Raw genomic sequence first — 15169 nt, 5'->3', positions numbered from 1 at the left:
CTTCTATTGAGATACTGTTTTTTACAGATGGGGAGCAAGACATACTGTCTTTAAACTTCTGGAACTGCTGGGACAGTTTCTCATAGCCAAGGCACAGGCCCATGGGGAGGAAGAGAGACTGTCTTTATACTGTCAAGGTAGGTTAACCACTTCATTCACCATTGGTCTTTCATTATCTTTCCAGTTCATTCCTTACAGGATGCTGGAAAGGTGATGCTCTCCATGCAACTCTACCACACTGATTGCACATTCAGCATGTCATCTGGATCTTGGCAGTCGGTATTATCGTCCAGGTTAGTTGTATACATAATTTCTACCACAACTAGTTCCCTCAAGTACTGGATACCTTTCTCCATGGTGGTCCATTTGCATGGGTTACATACCAGGTCTTTCTTGAAGGGATATCTTTCCCTCATGGCTGAAAAACTTGCTGACATAAGGTGAAAGACCATATCCCTTTTCCAATTGCTTTATCAAAACCACTTTCCCTAGAATGAAATTCCAGCTGCTTGGCTTCACTGCCTGCTAAGTCCAGGCTACTGGCTCCACTATTCTGGCACTGGTGCAGGCAGGTAGCAGTGTATTCACCTGGCTGACAGCCGTAACCTCTTTGCAAATCTCATGGTGCACTAAACATTAGGAGTCAGACATCTTCTGTCTCTTCCTCCTCCTCCCGCTTTTGTGCAGATAGCCCTGCTCCATCTTCTTCTTCTTCTTCTCCTAATTTATAAGCTTCTCTCCTTGCTAAACATTCTGACTTTTGTAGAAATTTTTTCATCTTGTTTAGAGGGGCCACTGATAATGGCACTGGTTTGTTCTTTGGCTGAACTGTGGGGCTTGTCACAGGGAGTGACCACAGGCAACTGCCAAGCCCTGTCAGAAAGGATAGAGTAACCACAAAGTCTGTCAAAATGTCAGAGCAACCACGGGACCCAGGGGTTGGAGCAGCTGTGAGACTCGTTGCAGGAGTTGGAGCAGCCACGGGGCTCTACCTCTGGACACAGTCTATCTCCTCTTGGAGGAATTTTTTTTTCTCATCACAATACTTGGAACAGCTACAGAGTTGAAAGCAATCACTCATCAGAAGAGTTGGAGTGATAGTAGGGTCTGTTGCTATGCTTGCAGGAACCACAGGACTTGTTTCAGAACTGGAGATACCACAGGGTCTGTCAAAGGAATTAGAAGGTCTGCTACATTATCATCAGATACAGAAGTATTCTCTTCCCCTTAAAAATTGTTGTCTTAATTTCAGTTGGGATGGAATTATTTTCTTCAGAATAGCTGGTATGATGCTATGTTATGTTTCTCGGACATGATTGTCAACATTTTGGCTTGCCTGGACCATGCTGAATGAACACAAATTGCCTTGGGCTACATATAAAACACAAAATAATTCTAATGTATTTAAGTAACAAAGCTTATTTTTTAATGTAGTTTTTATTAAAACATAAAAATCAGAGAGTAGAAAAACATAAAACTCCTGGGATGCTTGACCTTGTTTTTGTGGAACTAATGCATCAGGCTGGTTCACTGGCAGTAACAGCCATTCTTAGTGAGCTCTCAAGGTGTTCATCAGAGATTTTGGATGAAATATTATTCGTCATGTACGTTATCGTTGACAAATACTCTTCACAAATGTACATACATCCAAAAAGTGATGACATGAATAAAGTGTGACTGTGAAGCAAAGGATATTTTTCTCTGGTGGGAGAGGGCTTACAAAAGTCTGGTAAGGAGACATGATGAAGTTTTTAAATGAATTTAGTGTCTGGTTGCAACTCTATATATTCCATGTGAAAATCTGCAAGTAATGTATTTATGTCAACTGAAAATGGAGTCAGAAATATACCAAAAAAAAAAAAAAAAAAAAAAGATTCTTTTTGTTATCTTGAAATCTGTTCTCAAATTTATTTATCAAAATGGAAAGCACGGCTACATATTTTTCAGTGTCCAGAGGACTGCGTTTAGCCAATGTATCAAAATGCATGAAATTATTTGTTATAACTTGAGCTTGCCATAATGTAAGTTCAATTTCAAACAGTGTTCATGTCTGAAACATAGCACAGATAAGGTCATTTTCACCATGAAGATGTATGTTTAACTCATTTAAGTGAGCATACAAATCCACCAAAAATGCTAAATCTGTGAGACATCTTTAGTCTTCACGTTCTCGCACAATTTCTGCCTTTCATTCCATAAAGGACTTGATCTCATTTTGTAAATCATAAAGTCTTTTTGGCATGTTAGCCCTTTAGCCACCTTCCTTCAGAAAAGCAAATGATGACCCCATAATCAGCCTCCATACTTTTAAGGAACAAGAATTGGTACAGATCCCTTGGACTTTATGAAGTTCACATCTTTGACGATTTCCATGATATTATTCATTTTTAAAGCTTCTGCACATAATTTTTTTTCAGTGACTGTTGCAGTGACATTTCATCAAACATAAGCTGGTAATTGCCTCATCTTCTATTAATTTTATAAGTCCCTCTTTTTTATCAACCATTACCAAGGCACCATCAGTAGCTCTACCAGATATGTTGACAAAGATTAAAGAAAATTGCTTTAATGTATTTTTTTACTGCTCCATACAAATCACAGTGCCATAGCGTTTGCCAACACTGCACTGCACTCTCCCCATGTCCAAGGGTTGGGAAGTCTGCTTGGCAGGGCTGAGCTGCTGCATTGATGGCTAGGCAGAAGGGGATGTGGGCTGCACTGTAAGCCTCCCATGGGTTGGACATGCCTGTTCTGGAAGTAAAAGCAGTGTTGATAATATGCCAGAGTTATAGTTGCCTGCTAAGCCAAGGCCATTCACAGTGTAGGGCCCAAGGAACTGGGAGGAAACAGAATTAGGACAGTCGACTTACTGGCTAAAGGGATATCGCATACCATATGATATTGTGTAGAAGGAGTTTTGAAGGGGATGGGAGTTCATCTCACTCTCTTTCACTGCTTGAGGGGCAAGCTGTGCATCAGTTGGCGGGCAGAGAGCAATTAATGGTGCATCACTTGTTGTACACATCACTTGTTTTTATACTGGCATAGTCAAAACTATTTTCCTTTCCTCTATCTTAGAAAATAGTGGTTCTTGGTACGTTTGGATCTGAGAGACAGGATGTCTCAGCAGCAGAGGCAATCAAGTAGGCACTCAGGGCAGCTTGGAGGTTTATAAGTTTTATTCAGCACACACACACAGGCATACACTTAGATAACCCCAGTAAATAGCAAGCAGAAACTCTGTAAGCACAATATTACTTACCAACCCTTGAGAGATGTACAAAATGCTAAGCAGGAAGAGGAGAAACATGCCAGCAGTGGATTCAATAGGTAGTGTCAATAGACCATCCCCTGATTCAAAGTGCACTTTTCCTCTTTCCCCCACTGCACCCTCTCTCCTGCTTCTATTCTCTCCCAGGGTCTGCAGGGTTTTTTCCATTTGCACACTATACCTGCACGGCCAGTGCACGATACAGAGCCCAGGTGAAACTCCTGCCTGCAAACAAGCTCGAACAACTGCTTGCAAAATAAGATAAACTGGCAAGGAGAGCTCCCTACAAAAAAAGATAAATTGCTGTAGCCACAAATACTGCTTCTCCTAAAAATGTCATGCAACCCATGGTTCTAGTGCTATAGCCATACAGTTACGTTCTTCCTCAGAATCCTTTTTCCAACTCAGGATCATTCTTTGGTCAGAACTTCTAGGTGTCTGATACAACAGTTTTCTCTCAATCCATGAGTTCTACTTTTTTTTTTTAATTATTATTCTCTCCCCCATCACACTGGCAAACAGCATAGTGAGTGAGTGCTGCTGAGCCACCTGACAGGCTAAATCACAACAATGCCGAATAGTACTTGTATGGGAACTGTTAAGCTACAGCCTGAACTGCTAATTGAACACCTAGGGAAAGGAACTAATCAGCTCTGAGAGCACAGGTGAAGGCAGTTCAACTATCTGACCAGAGGAGGTGGAGCCTGGCTGCACCTCTCTTAGCCGGCATTTAAGGGCTGACTGCAGTGGAGGAGAATATCTGGTTGGAGATTCCTCCATTGTGGAATTTTCCTTGTGGGCTTAGATCTTTGGAGATGGGTGAGCAATTTTCTTTTGTAACACTGTTCCATTTATACTAGTCCTTTTACTATTATACTCCTGTATTGCCCTTCCACTGCATTGACCTTTGGATTGTAACCTCATTAAGCTGCATACTTCAGATAAATATCATCTTCTCCCAAGAGTAAATGTTGGGTCTCAAAAACTGATTGAACTGTTCTGCTTGCCCAATAGGATATTCCATTGAAGATTTCATGTCCTTTTAAAAACTTCTCATCTCTTTGCTAGTAAGAGGGGAGTTTACATACCCTATATGTAACTCAGGAGTGGGAGTACTCAAATATTGCGGTTTGAGTGGTAACGGATGCCCTGGGCTTGGAGTGGGATCACAGGACACTAAAATGGCACTTGAGTCACAGGATAAGAGAACTCTAATTGGTAGATCAACCTCAATGGGATTCTAAGTCAAGTGCCTGTACACCAATGTGTGGAGCACAGGGATCAAGCAGTAGGAGTTGCAGGTGTGTGTGTGCCTACAGCGCTCTGATGTCATTGGCATCACTGAGATGTTGTGGGATTATTCTCATGACTGAAATGTAGGAATAGATGGGTATAAACTCTTTAGGAAAGATGGACTGGGGAGAAGAGAAGGGAGTATTACCCTCTACAACAATGAATGCCTGGAGTCCATGGACCTCTGGCTGGGGATAGACAAGGAGCTGAGAGAGAGCTTAGGGCTAGGGTTAAAGGAAAGGCAAGGGATGGAGACGACATAGTGTGGGTCTGCTACAGGCCACCTGATCAGGAAGACCAAGTAGATGGTTTCATTCCCGAAACGTATTCCTCTCGGGGAACTTCCTCCACCTTGATATTAATTGGAGGGACAACAGAGAAGTGCACCAGAAATTGAAGAGGTTCCTGAAATGCATTGATGTTAACTTCCTTTTCCAAGTAGTACTGAAACCCACAAGAGAAGGTGCTACACTGGGCCTTGTTCTCATCAACAAGTAGTGATGTGAAGCTAAAGAGCAGCCTTGGCTGCATGGAGCATGAAATATGGTAAAGTTCAAAATCATCAAGATATTGAAGAGGGTGCACAGCAAGCTTGCTACCCTGGACTTCAGGTGAGCAGACCTTGAACTCTTCAGGGAACTGCCTGGCAATGTGACATGGAAGAAAGCCCTGGGATGAAGAGGGGCCCAAGAAAGCTGGTTGGTATTTAAGGACCATCTCTTCTAAGCCCAGAAGCAGTGCATCCCAAGAAAAAGGAAGGCAGGCAAGGATGCCAGGAGGCCTCCATGAATCAAAAAGGATCTCCTGGGCTTACTCAGGTGCAAAAAGAAAGTCTAAAGGGAGTGCAAGCAGGAACAGGTTACCTGGGAAGGCCACAAAGAAGCTGTCTGAGGAGGTGGGGATCAGGTTGGAAAAGCTAAAAGCTGGTTAGGATTAAATCCGGCCAGGGCCATTAAGGGGAGCAAGAAGGTATTTCAGTAATAAAAAGAAGAACAGGGAGGATGTGGGCCCTCTCCAGAAGGAAACTGGATACATAGTCACAAGGTAAGCTCAGATACTCATTGATTTCTTTGCCTCAGGTTTCACCAGCGAGGGGTCTAGCCACACCACCCAAGCTGCAGAAAGCAAAGGTAAGAACTTGGATAAGGAAGATTTGCCTGCTGTAAGTGAAGATGAGGTTTGAGACTGTCTAAAGAACCTCAAGGTACACAAGTCCGTGGAACCTGATGAGATCCATCCAGGAGTTCTGAGGGAACTGGCAGATTAAGTTGTTGAGCTGCTTTCCATCATATTTGAAAGGTCGTGGCAGTCGGGTGAGGTTCCCACTAATTGGAAAAGGGGAAACATAACTTCTATTTTCAAGAAGGGAAGAAAAGGGGTAACCAACATGGCTTCACCAAGCTTGGGGGTAACCAATCTTGCTTGACAAGCTTGGTGGCCTTTTATTATATGGTTACTCCATCAATGGATAAAGGAAGAGGAACTGATGTCATCTACTTGGACTTGTGCAAAGCTTTTGACACTGTCTCATATGACATCCTGGTTGCCAAACTTGAGAAAAATTGATCTGATGGATGGACCACTGACTGGATTAGGAACTGGCTGGATGGTCATGCTTGGAGTTGCAGTCAGCAGCTCAATGTCCAAGTGGATATTGGTGAAGAGTGTTGTTCCTCAGGGATTGATACTGGGACCAGTGCTATTTAATATCTTTGTAGGTGATGTGGACAGTTGGATTGAGTGCACCCTCAACAAGTTTGCAGATGACACCAAGCTGAGTGGTACAGTTGACACACTACAAGGAAGGGATGCTATGCAGAAGGACCTGGACAGGCTTGAGAGGTGGGCCCATGGCAAGCAACCTTATGAAGCAAGGCCAGCTGTAAGGTCCTGCACCTGGGTTGGGGCAATCCTAAGCACAAATACAGGCTGGATGGAAAATAGCTTGAAAGCAGCCCTAAGGAAAAGGGCTTTGGAAGTTGATGAGATTCTACATGAGCTGGTAATGTGCACTTGCAGCCCAGAAGGTTAACCGTGTCCTGGGTTGCATCAAGAGAAGTGTGATCAGCAGGTCGAGGGAGGTGATTCTGCCCACCTGCTCTTGTGAGACTCCACCTGGAGTATTGTGTCCAGTTCTGTAGCCCCCAACACAAGAAGCACTTGGAGCAGGCCACAGGTGAGGCTGTGAATGCCTACTCCTTGGAAGCACTAAAGGCCAGGCTGGATGGGGCTGTGAGCAACCTGGTCTAGAGAAAGATGTCCCTGCCTATAGCAGGGGGGTTGGGGCTAGACAATCTTAAAGGTCCTTTCCAATCCAAACCATTCTGTGATCTATGACTCTGTATCTGCTGATAACATTGGAACCTCCTTAGGAGGATACCTAGATGCATTAGTGAGGTTAGTAGAGTTTGTTCTGGGAAAGGGAAAATTTATAAGATCCCTTTTGCATTGTTCTAGTTCCTTTTTAAGCTGATAGAACTTTTTATTTTCAGCATTAGCACTAGTCACAGAACCTTGTCAGGTGGTCTTTAAGGGCATGATTAGAGCCAATATCCTCCCCATTTTGTAGTGTGTATTTGACTTTCTTTCTGTAGTTAGAAAAGTTGACTCAGTGTCGGGTTTATGATGGGGAGGACACTGTTCTGGAGGAGAAAGCAACTGAATTCTAATCTAAACACAAGTACAGGAACGGGGCAAGCAATTTAAAGGATCCCATCTGGAATTTCTCTGTTCTTATCTATGAAATTCTGTCAAACCATGATTAACTGTTGCACTTCCTGAACACAGCATGTGGCATAAACTGACTCCTCCCCTGAAAAAAGGAGCTTTACTGTTCACATATAGATTGAAGTATGACATACCCAGCCCTTGTCAGACATCTCTTGTGGCCAAAATACTGATTCTCCTTGTATTGGTTCTATGGGTCACAAAACAACAGAGTGCCAAATCATTTTCTCTTTTTCTCTAGTTTTTTCTTTAATTACCTTTCCAATTTCTCAGCATGCTTCCTAAATGACTTACAGCAGGCGCTGCTCTAGGGACCTTCTTTCTGTCCCTGTTTCCCTTCGAACTCCTACTCCCCATTTCTCCTAGTGCTAGAAAACAGAATGCACTGCACCATACAGTCCATTAACCCAGCCTCCAAGGCAATACTCAATACTAATTGCTCTTGGTCTGTGCACAGATTTACTAGGTTTTATTGGGTCAGCCTCCCTAAACTACAGCACCTGCTATCCACCCCTTTCCCCCAGCTGTTAATGGATCTTGTCTTTTCAAACTTTCTCAGGTCTTCAGTCAGTTCCACAGTGAACCACCCCCTCCAACTCCCAGGGCAGCAGAAACAAGAGTGGAGTGCACCTTACTGTTTTGCAGCAGCAAGAATCCACCACAGGCAGCTTCAAATCCCAGGATTCGGCACCAAATTGTGAGAAATGCTCAAAATCAATCATTTTCAATCAGGCAAGTGTCCTCATGAAGCAACAATGCTTATTCATTATTGCAATCACGGGCGCACGTCCCCTTGTGGCAAGGGAGAAATTGTGCAGTTAGTGTGATCTGCACCACTGCACTCTCACTCCAATACAGGTAGCGTTATTTCTGGCCTTCACTGGCTGAGCATCTCAAGCTCACAGTCTTCCTGGCACTGTTGCTACCATACGTTTTCATGTAAGATCTATTACCAACCTGTTATTTTTTAAGCATGTTTTGTAATTCTCTATGAAGATAGGAGGGCAGTGTTTCCTAAAGGCATCACATTTGTTCTCTCCTCTGCTAGGCTCTCTTACTTTGCATATCTACCTTATCTTATACCAGTCTCAACTCCATGCTGGTCAGAATGCCACAATCTCTGCTTTACTCTGTTCAGCATCTTTCTTATGAAAAACAAAATATTTGTTATATTTTCCCTATCTTGTGGTAGTCTGAATCTCAGCAGCTTTTAGTGAAAAACAACTTGTATAGCTACTTCGCTAGAAGGTTGTAAGTTCAGTAAGGGCCTATACCTTGGCACAAAAGATGCTGGAAACTTCCACTGCAAAAACAGAGTCTGTCTATGTCTCACAGTTTGGCTGGGGGTTGTGGCAGCACCAGAGTTCCATTCGAACATCATTTGGTTACTGGTTGCAGGTTTGGCATGGAGAAGAAGATACAGTATGGTGAAGAAGCAGGTATTGGCTACTTACTCTCTTCTGTAGGCAGTAGAACAAGTAACTCATACTGCAGCTGTTTTTAAAACAACTTTGCCAATCCAGGGGTGGGTAATAGATCTAACCCATGTTCCTAAGATGGGTGGCCCAATCATATTATGGCTTGGGTTGGAAGGGACTCCAACGACCATTAAGTTCCAACCTCCCTGCCACATGCAGGGCCACCAATACCCAGATCTGGTATTAGACCAAGTTGCTTAGGACCCTGTCTTACCTGGTCTTTAAAGCTTCCAGGGATGGAGAATCCACAGCCTCCCTGGTTTGCCTGTTCCAGCACCTCACCACTTTCTCTGTGAAGAACTTCCCCCAAAATCTAATCTAAATCATCCTTCCTTGAGCTTAAAACCTTGTCCTATCACTATCTACCCAAGTAAAAAGTTGATTCCCCTCCTTTTTATAATTCCCTTTTAAATACTGGAAGGCTGATGTAAGGTATCCTCACAGTCTCCTCTTTTTCAGGATCCTCTTCTGATGGAGTCCAGGACACCATTGGCTTTCCAAGATGCAAGAACACACTGGTAGCTCATATTCTGTTTTTCATCCATTGGGACCTCCAAACACAAACAGTGGTGAGCAGAGTTGCCAGCCTTAGTCAGAGAGGCCACCTGTCCATTAAAGGAAGAATTGAAAAAGATACTTGGTCCAGTAATGTGTTACAGAAAGACACCCAAGGAAACAGTGGTCACTCATCCAGAGAAGAGACCCTTACAGGAGAGAAAATATTCTATTCCAGAGGATGTCTGGTAAAAAAGGATGGATCCAGCAGAAGGAACCCAAGTAGGTGGTGAGTCACTGCAAACCATCCCTAGACCGAAATAACATGGTTTGAAGAAAGGGATGAACAAAGCAGTCAGTGGGCTGAGCTATGAGCCATGGGGATGGTTATAAGTAAGGAGCTGTGTGACAGCACATTGAACATCTGCACAGATAGTTGGGTGCTCTACTGAGGACCCACACTCTGGATAGCACAGTGGGCCACTCAGGGTTGAACAATCCATGCCTGACCTATCTGGGGCAAAGATATGTGAGTTGATATACGGAATGTGGTAAGACGCAGGGCCGTATGAGCATGCCACATCTCTAGATAGCAACCCTTGCAGCCACCAGGCTGATGAAGCTGACATGTAGGCTGAAGTTAGATGGCTGGAAAATGTGTCAGCCCACTGACATGGGGAGACATCGCCCACTGGCTAAGTCAAAAACTACAAATGCAGACAAAAGACCATGTGGCAGTGGCTAAAGCATTAGGACTGCCCATAGTGAATATTGTCCAAGTTGAGTTGCTGGATATTGTCCAAGGATGTCAGGAATAAAAAGAAAAAAAAGTTCTGAAAAAAAAGATTTCTGAACAACTTCTTTCACATTTTCCTTTTTTAAGCTTCCAGACTTCACTGTTTCCAATTTTCCTCTTCCTGTTTTAGGAAGGACTGAGCACTTGTTTTTGTTTGAGATGTTTCCTAGCCATCATAATTTTTCAAGATGGAGCTTTGAACAAATTGTATAGAGCTTGATGTGAAGGAAGCTTGCAATTTGTCTGCTTTGGGACCAGCCCAACCCCTTATTTCCCCGGTCTTAAGAGCCATTTTTGTCAGGACAGTATTGTCTCTACAGCCTCAGTGCTTTTTTCTTGTATCCCAGCTCCATCCTTTGTCTTTCTTTAATCTCTGCAGCTCTTGGTGCTTCTGTGTGACCCAGACTCTCTGCTTCACTTTTTCCACTTTACGCTGCTTTCTCCTGGGTTAGCATCTTTCCACACTCACTCATTACACATTTACCTCTTGCACATCCTTTTGAATGGAGAATTGAAAATGGGGGGAAAAAAAGGGGAAACAGAAAGGCTAATCTAAATTTGCACATTTAGAAAGATAAGTATTGGGCATTTATTTAGTTCACAATATGACCATCATGCTCTTCTTTCCCTGTTTCTTTTCATCCTTGTTATCTTGTAAAGATTAAATGCTGTGGGTCAGATATTTCAAAGACACATATGAGTCATGTGCAGTAATGAGGTGCTTTTCTGGTGGTTTTATGGGACCTTGATGAAGTAGAAGGAAGGCTGTAGAGGAAGGAAGCAAACTACTGTTTCAACTGATTAATCAAATGCCATTCTATAAGAGGTTAACCTCCGTCTTCATATTGCTTTACTATCAGTGACAGGCAGAAAAAGGAAGTACAGAGACAAAGGTATTTTATAATGCATATTTGTTTTTTTTTTTTTGAAAGAAACTTGGTATACTGCACACTGCATAGTCGTTGCTGAGGAATCATCAAGTGGAGGAGAAACAACTGGTTGCATACAGGCGCAACTCATGTTCTGGAGGACACTATCAGTGTTCCCAAGAAGACACAGGGGAGATGCTCACATGTAACTCTGGTTGCCCTCTGCATCTTTTGATCTCTTTAACTTGGCCAACAGATGATACAAGCATCATTCAACTTTTGAAAGACAGTTTCTGTCCATTTGGTGTCCTTTGCAGTTCCAGTGAATATCCTTGTCTGGACACCAGCTGCCACTCATCTACACCACTACCAAGCCTAAGCTTGTTGGCTTGCTGCTGTTCAGAGAAGCTAATGACAGCCACTTCCTAAGAGCTACTCATTTCTACAGGGCTCCCAGTACTCACAATGCTTGCTTGGTTGGTGTTAACTATTTTTTATAGTACACTACACTTGGGGAAAAAAAAAAAAGCAACACTGTTCTAGAGTGTAGAAGTAATGAGTTTTCTTCCATCTATTGACAATACAATTCTTGGTGCTTATCTTTACTGTAGCTCACAGAGTTAAGTGTGCATGCACGTATGCACCTATTAACTACTATCTTTTTCTTTTGTCTTTTGGAAACTGATTTCATTTCCCACAAGTGAATAAGTAATATGTCATGTTTCTCACTTAATATACTTGTGCCCCTGAGATACAGTGTGTAGGATAGCTGACTCTTCCCTAGAGACAATTATTCTGTATGGATAAATGCATAATTCTCCCAGGCTAAATACTGCAGGCTGAAAAATTCACAACCATTGTTCTCAGTTATAGGAAAAATCATGTTTATTCAAAATCACTTGGACTTACTATATGATTTTGATTAGTATGCTGAAATGAAAAATATGTTTTGTGTGATCAGCGAAATAATATTTTTGATTGTTTAACCTTTTCATGCATCAATGAACTGAAGTAGCTGCTAATGTAATTTGGTGGTGTCAGAAATCAATTACTCTGCTGTGAGAGGTTTTATTTTTACGTTAACTTCAGAAATAACAAGATTTGGGCTTTTCTTGAAGGAAAGATAAATACACTGTAATAACAAAAACCTCAGGCTGTATTTCTGTGTCAGCTTCAGACAATTTTCTTCAGGCTTCAGCAATGTAGCTCATGAGTTCTCAGGTAATTTTTTCTCTTTCTTTCCATTTTCTACTCCTGAACGTAGTTGGAGGCCCATCTAGCATGAAGAAAATCATATCCTGCATGGGGTCCTCTGCACAGGCTGCAGTTCTGGCCTGGAGTCTGCTTCTTCAGGGCTTCTGCATGGGATGTGGATTCCTTCAGGCTACATCCACCTGCTGCCCTGGGGACTACTCTATGTGCCATGTGCAAATCTGTCCATGGGCTGTTGGGCCATAGCCTTCTTCGGATTGGGTATGTCCTGGGCTGCAGGAAACTGCTACTCTGCACCTGAAGTACCTCCTGCCCTACTTCTGCACTGACCTTGAGGCTACTTTCACTCCTCTGACTCAAAACTATTTGAGAGAGTATTTGCTGGTCTCATCTTTGTCCTGTGAGTGCACTGGAGACAACTAGAATGTGTCCACAGCTGGCATGGGTCAGATCCTCCAGCGCCATTGCCACTGAATCTTTGCCATGTGCTAGCTGCTGAATGTGCATGCAAACAGTGATAAGACATCTAATAGCACAGAAGACTCCAGTTTATTATCTAATCTCTGAGGAAGTCATTTTAGCATATTATCAAATACAGGTCTCAGTTACTTGCAATGGAGATTTCATTACCATTCTGAATTAGAGAAGAGCTATCATGCCTTCACAGGCTTTCTGCACTTTCACAGTTGCTACCTTTTCAGAGAACAAGGATTTTTGGAGATGCTGTGAAGCCAGTCATTGTGAAAGATGAGTCTTTGGAGCCAAGAGATTATGACTGTTGTGTAAAGCCTTGTGTCATGTTAAAGGACAACATCTAAGGAATACCCAATTTGGTGCTATAAGTTAGCTGCATTCAATATATGAACTATCACGATTACAGATTCACAAACAGTACATTGTCTGATTCATCTAGAAGCATTCAGTTCACATGACTGAATCAAGAAAGGAATTTGGCCATGCCCAATCAGAGTTCTGACTGGGCATGGCTAAATTCCTTAATGGAGGAGATTGTGGTAGGTCACTGAATACTATACAGATTTCTAAGTTTCCCTGATAGGTTCTACTACCCCACTAGAGTAGGTAATCCTGCCTCGTGTTGCTGCAATATCCATGCATCAGGTGCACATGCCTTTAGCATGGCAGATGCTATTTTTCTATGCGGGGTGTAGAAATGTCTGTGAATATGTGGGTGACTGCTGCTGGTCAGCGTTATATATCCCAAGCTATGGGATGCAAGAAGATGACTTCAAACTCCCAGGCTGTAACCAGCCTCTTCCATTCAAGATGTGCAGATCTTCCAGGATACCGCTGTAACTTACACTCACCTGAAAGCCCAGATGCTACTAACATGATCCTAAAAAGGTGGGAGAACACTGTTTTGAAGAGATTTTGAAGGTCTGTGTGATACACAGCAACACCAAGGCATTGTTCACGTGGGATTCCTATTTGTAGCAAATCAATCTAGTCATCACTAGCAAGAATACTGTCATTCATTAGCCCTGCTGAGTAGAACCTGGGTGTCCCAGTGGATGAAAAGCTGAACGTGAACCAACAGTGTGAGCTTGCAGCTTGGAAGGTCAATGGTATCCTGGGTCTCATCAGAAGAAGGGTGGCCAGCAGGGCGAGGGAGGTAATTATCCCTCACTATTCTGCCCTCATGAGGCCCCATTTGGAGTACTGTGTCCAGATCTGAGGCCCTCCAGTACAGAAAGGATGTAAGATGTGGAGTTTTTGAAGAAAGTCCGGAGGAGGTCCATTTAAATACTGCTTCTCCCAAGATCAAGATTGGTGCCTCCTCAGGAGTAGGAAATCAAGCAAAAGTCACAGAAGACCCCTATGGAATAAGCAAGGAATTAATGGATAAGCTCAAATCCATGAAATGTGGAAAAAGTGCCCATTTTTCCACTATGTCCACTTGGGAAGAATTCAGGAATGTTGTCAAGGCCTGCAGGAATGAAATGAGGAAGGCTAAGGCCCCCTTGAAATTAAATCTGGCAAATGAAGTCAAGGATAACAAGAAAGGGTTTTTTAAGTAGTAAAAGAAATTGTAGGAGAAATTTAGATCTGCTACTGAAGGAGGTAGATGCCCTGGTAACAGGGGACGCTGAGAAGGTGGAGATACTGAATACCTTCTTCGTTGAGTCTACTAAGACTGGTGCTGAAGAATCCCATACTATGGAGGTAAGAGACAAAGTCTGCGGAATTGAAGTCTTCCTCTTGGTTGAGGAGGATCTGATCAGAGAGCATCTAGCTAAAATCAACACACACACATATTCATGCGCCCTCATAGCAAGCACCCACAAATCTGTGGATGCTGGCAGAAACATCTGCCAAACCACTCTCTACGATCTTTGAAAGGTCTTGGAGAATGAGAGAAGTGCCTGAAGCCAGTGTGACCCCCATCTTCACATAGGGCAAGAAGGAGGACCTAGGAAACTATGGACCAGTCAGTGTCACTTCTGACCCAGAAAATATGACGCAACAACTTCTTCTAGATGCCATCTCTGAGCAGTTAGAAAAGAACAAGATTATCAGGAGTAATAAATATAGATTCACCAAAGGGAAATCATGCTCAACTAATGTGGTAGCCTTCTATGATGTCATCACCACCTGGTAGATGAGGGGTCAGCACTGGATTTTGTGTACCTTGACTTCAGCAAGGCTTTTGACAGTCACATACAACATCCTACTAATGAAGTTTATAAAGTGTGGGATAGAGGAGTGGACAGTGAGGTAGACTGAGAACTGGCTGACTGGCAAAGCTCACAGGGTTCTGGACAGCAGCACAGAATCTAGATGGAGGCCTCTAACTAGCAGTGTTTCTAAGGGGTTGGTACTGGGGCTGGGCTTGTTCAACATCTTCATCAGTGACCTGGATGAAGGGATAGAGTGCAGCTTCAGCGAATTTACTGATGATATCAACCTGGGAGGAGCAGCTAACATATTAGAAAGCTGTAGCACCATTCAACAAGACCTGGACAGGCTGGAGAGTAGGATGGAGTGAAACCTTTAGACGTTCAACAAGAGC

At 43.1% G+C, this 15169-nt stretch overlaps 1 protein-coding gene across 1 annotated transcript; it reads left to right on the top strand.

Annotated features, from left to right (window-relative positions):
- The first annotated feature begins 251 nt into the window (after nt 1–251).
- Nucleotides 252–11221, top strand: LOC116236216 (uncharacterized). Its single transcript, XM_090131140.1, has 6 exons — nt 252–293; nt 5644–5694; nt 7851–8023; nt 8690–8730; nt 9229–9546; nt 10993–11221. Exons 4-6 carry the CDS (start codon nt 8697–8699, stop codon nt 11136–11138), a joined length of 498 nt encoding a protein of 165 aa, XP_089987266.1. The 5' UTR covers nt 252–293; nt 5644–5694; nt 7851–8023; nt 8690–8696; the 3' UTR covers nt 11139–11221.
- The last annotated feature ends 3948 nt before the right edge of the window (nt 11222–15169 follow it).

The sequence above is a fragment of the Phasianus colchicus genome, chromosome Z, assembly GCF_987193195.1.
Source record: "Phasianus colchicus chromosome Z, bPhaCol1.hap1.1, whole genome shotgun sequence".
In the NCBI taxonomy this organism is placed as follows: domain Eukaryota; kingdom Metazoa; phylum Chordata; class Aves; order Galliformes; family Phasianidae; genus Phasianus; species Phasianus colchicus.
The sequence above is the reverse complement of the archived record's forward strand: the minus strand, read 5'-3'. Positions and strand labels throughout refer to the sequence as shown.

What these genes read in the sequence shown, in the direction of transcription:
- LOC116236216 (XM_090131140.1), top strand. Translation starts at nt 8,697, where the DNA reads ATGGAGAAGAAGATACAGTATGGTGAAGAAGCAG. An exon ending in ACAGTATGGTGAAGAAGCAG is followed by an intron (nt 8,731 to 9,228) that starts GTATTGGCTACT and finishes CCTCTTTTTCAG; the next exon opens with GATCCTCTTCTGATGGAGTC. An exon ending in ATCCAGCAGAAGGAACCCAA is followed by an intron (nt 9,547 to 10,992) that starts GTAGGTGGTGAG and finishes TTTTTTTGAAAG; the next exon opens with AAACTTGGTATACTGCACAC.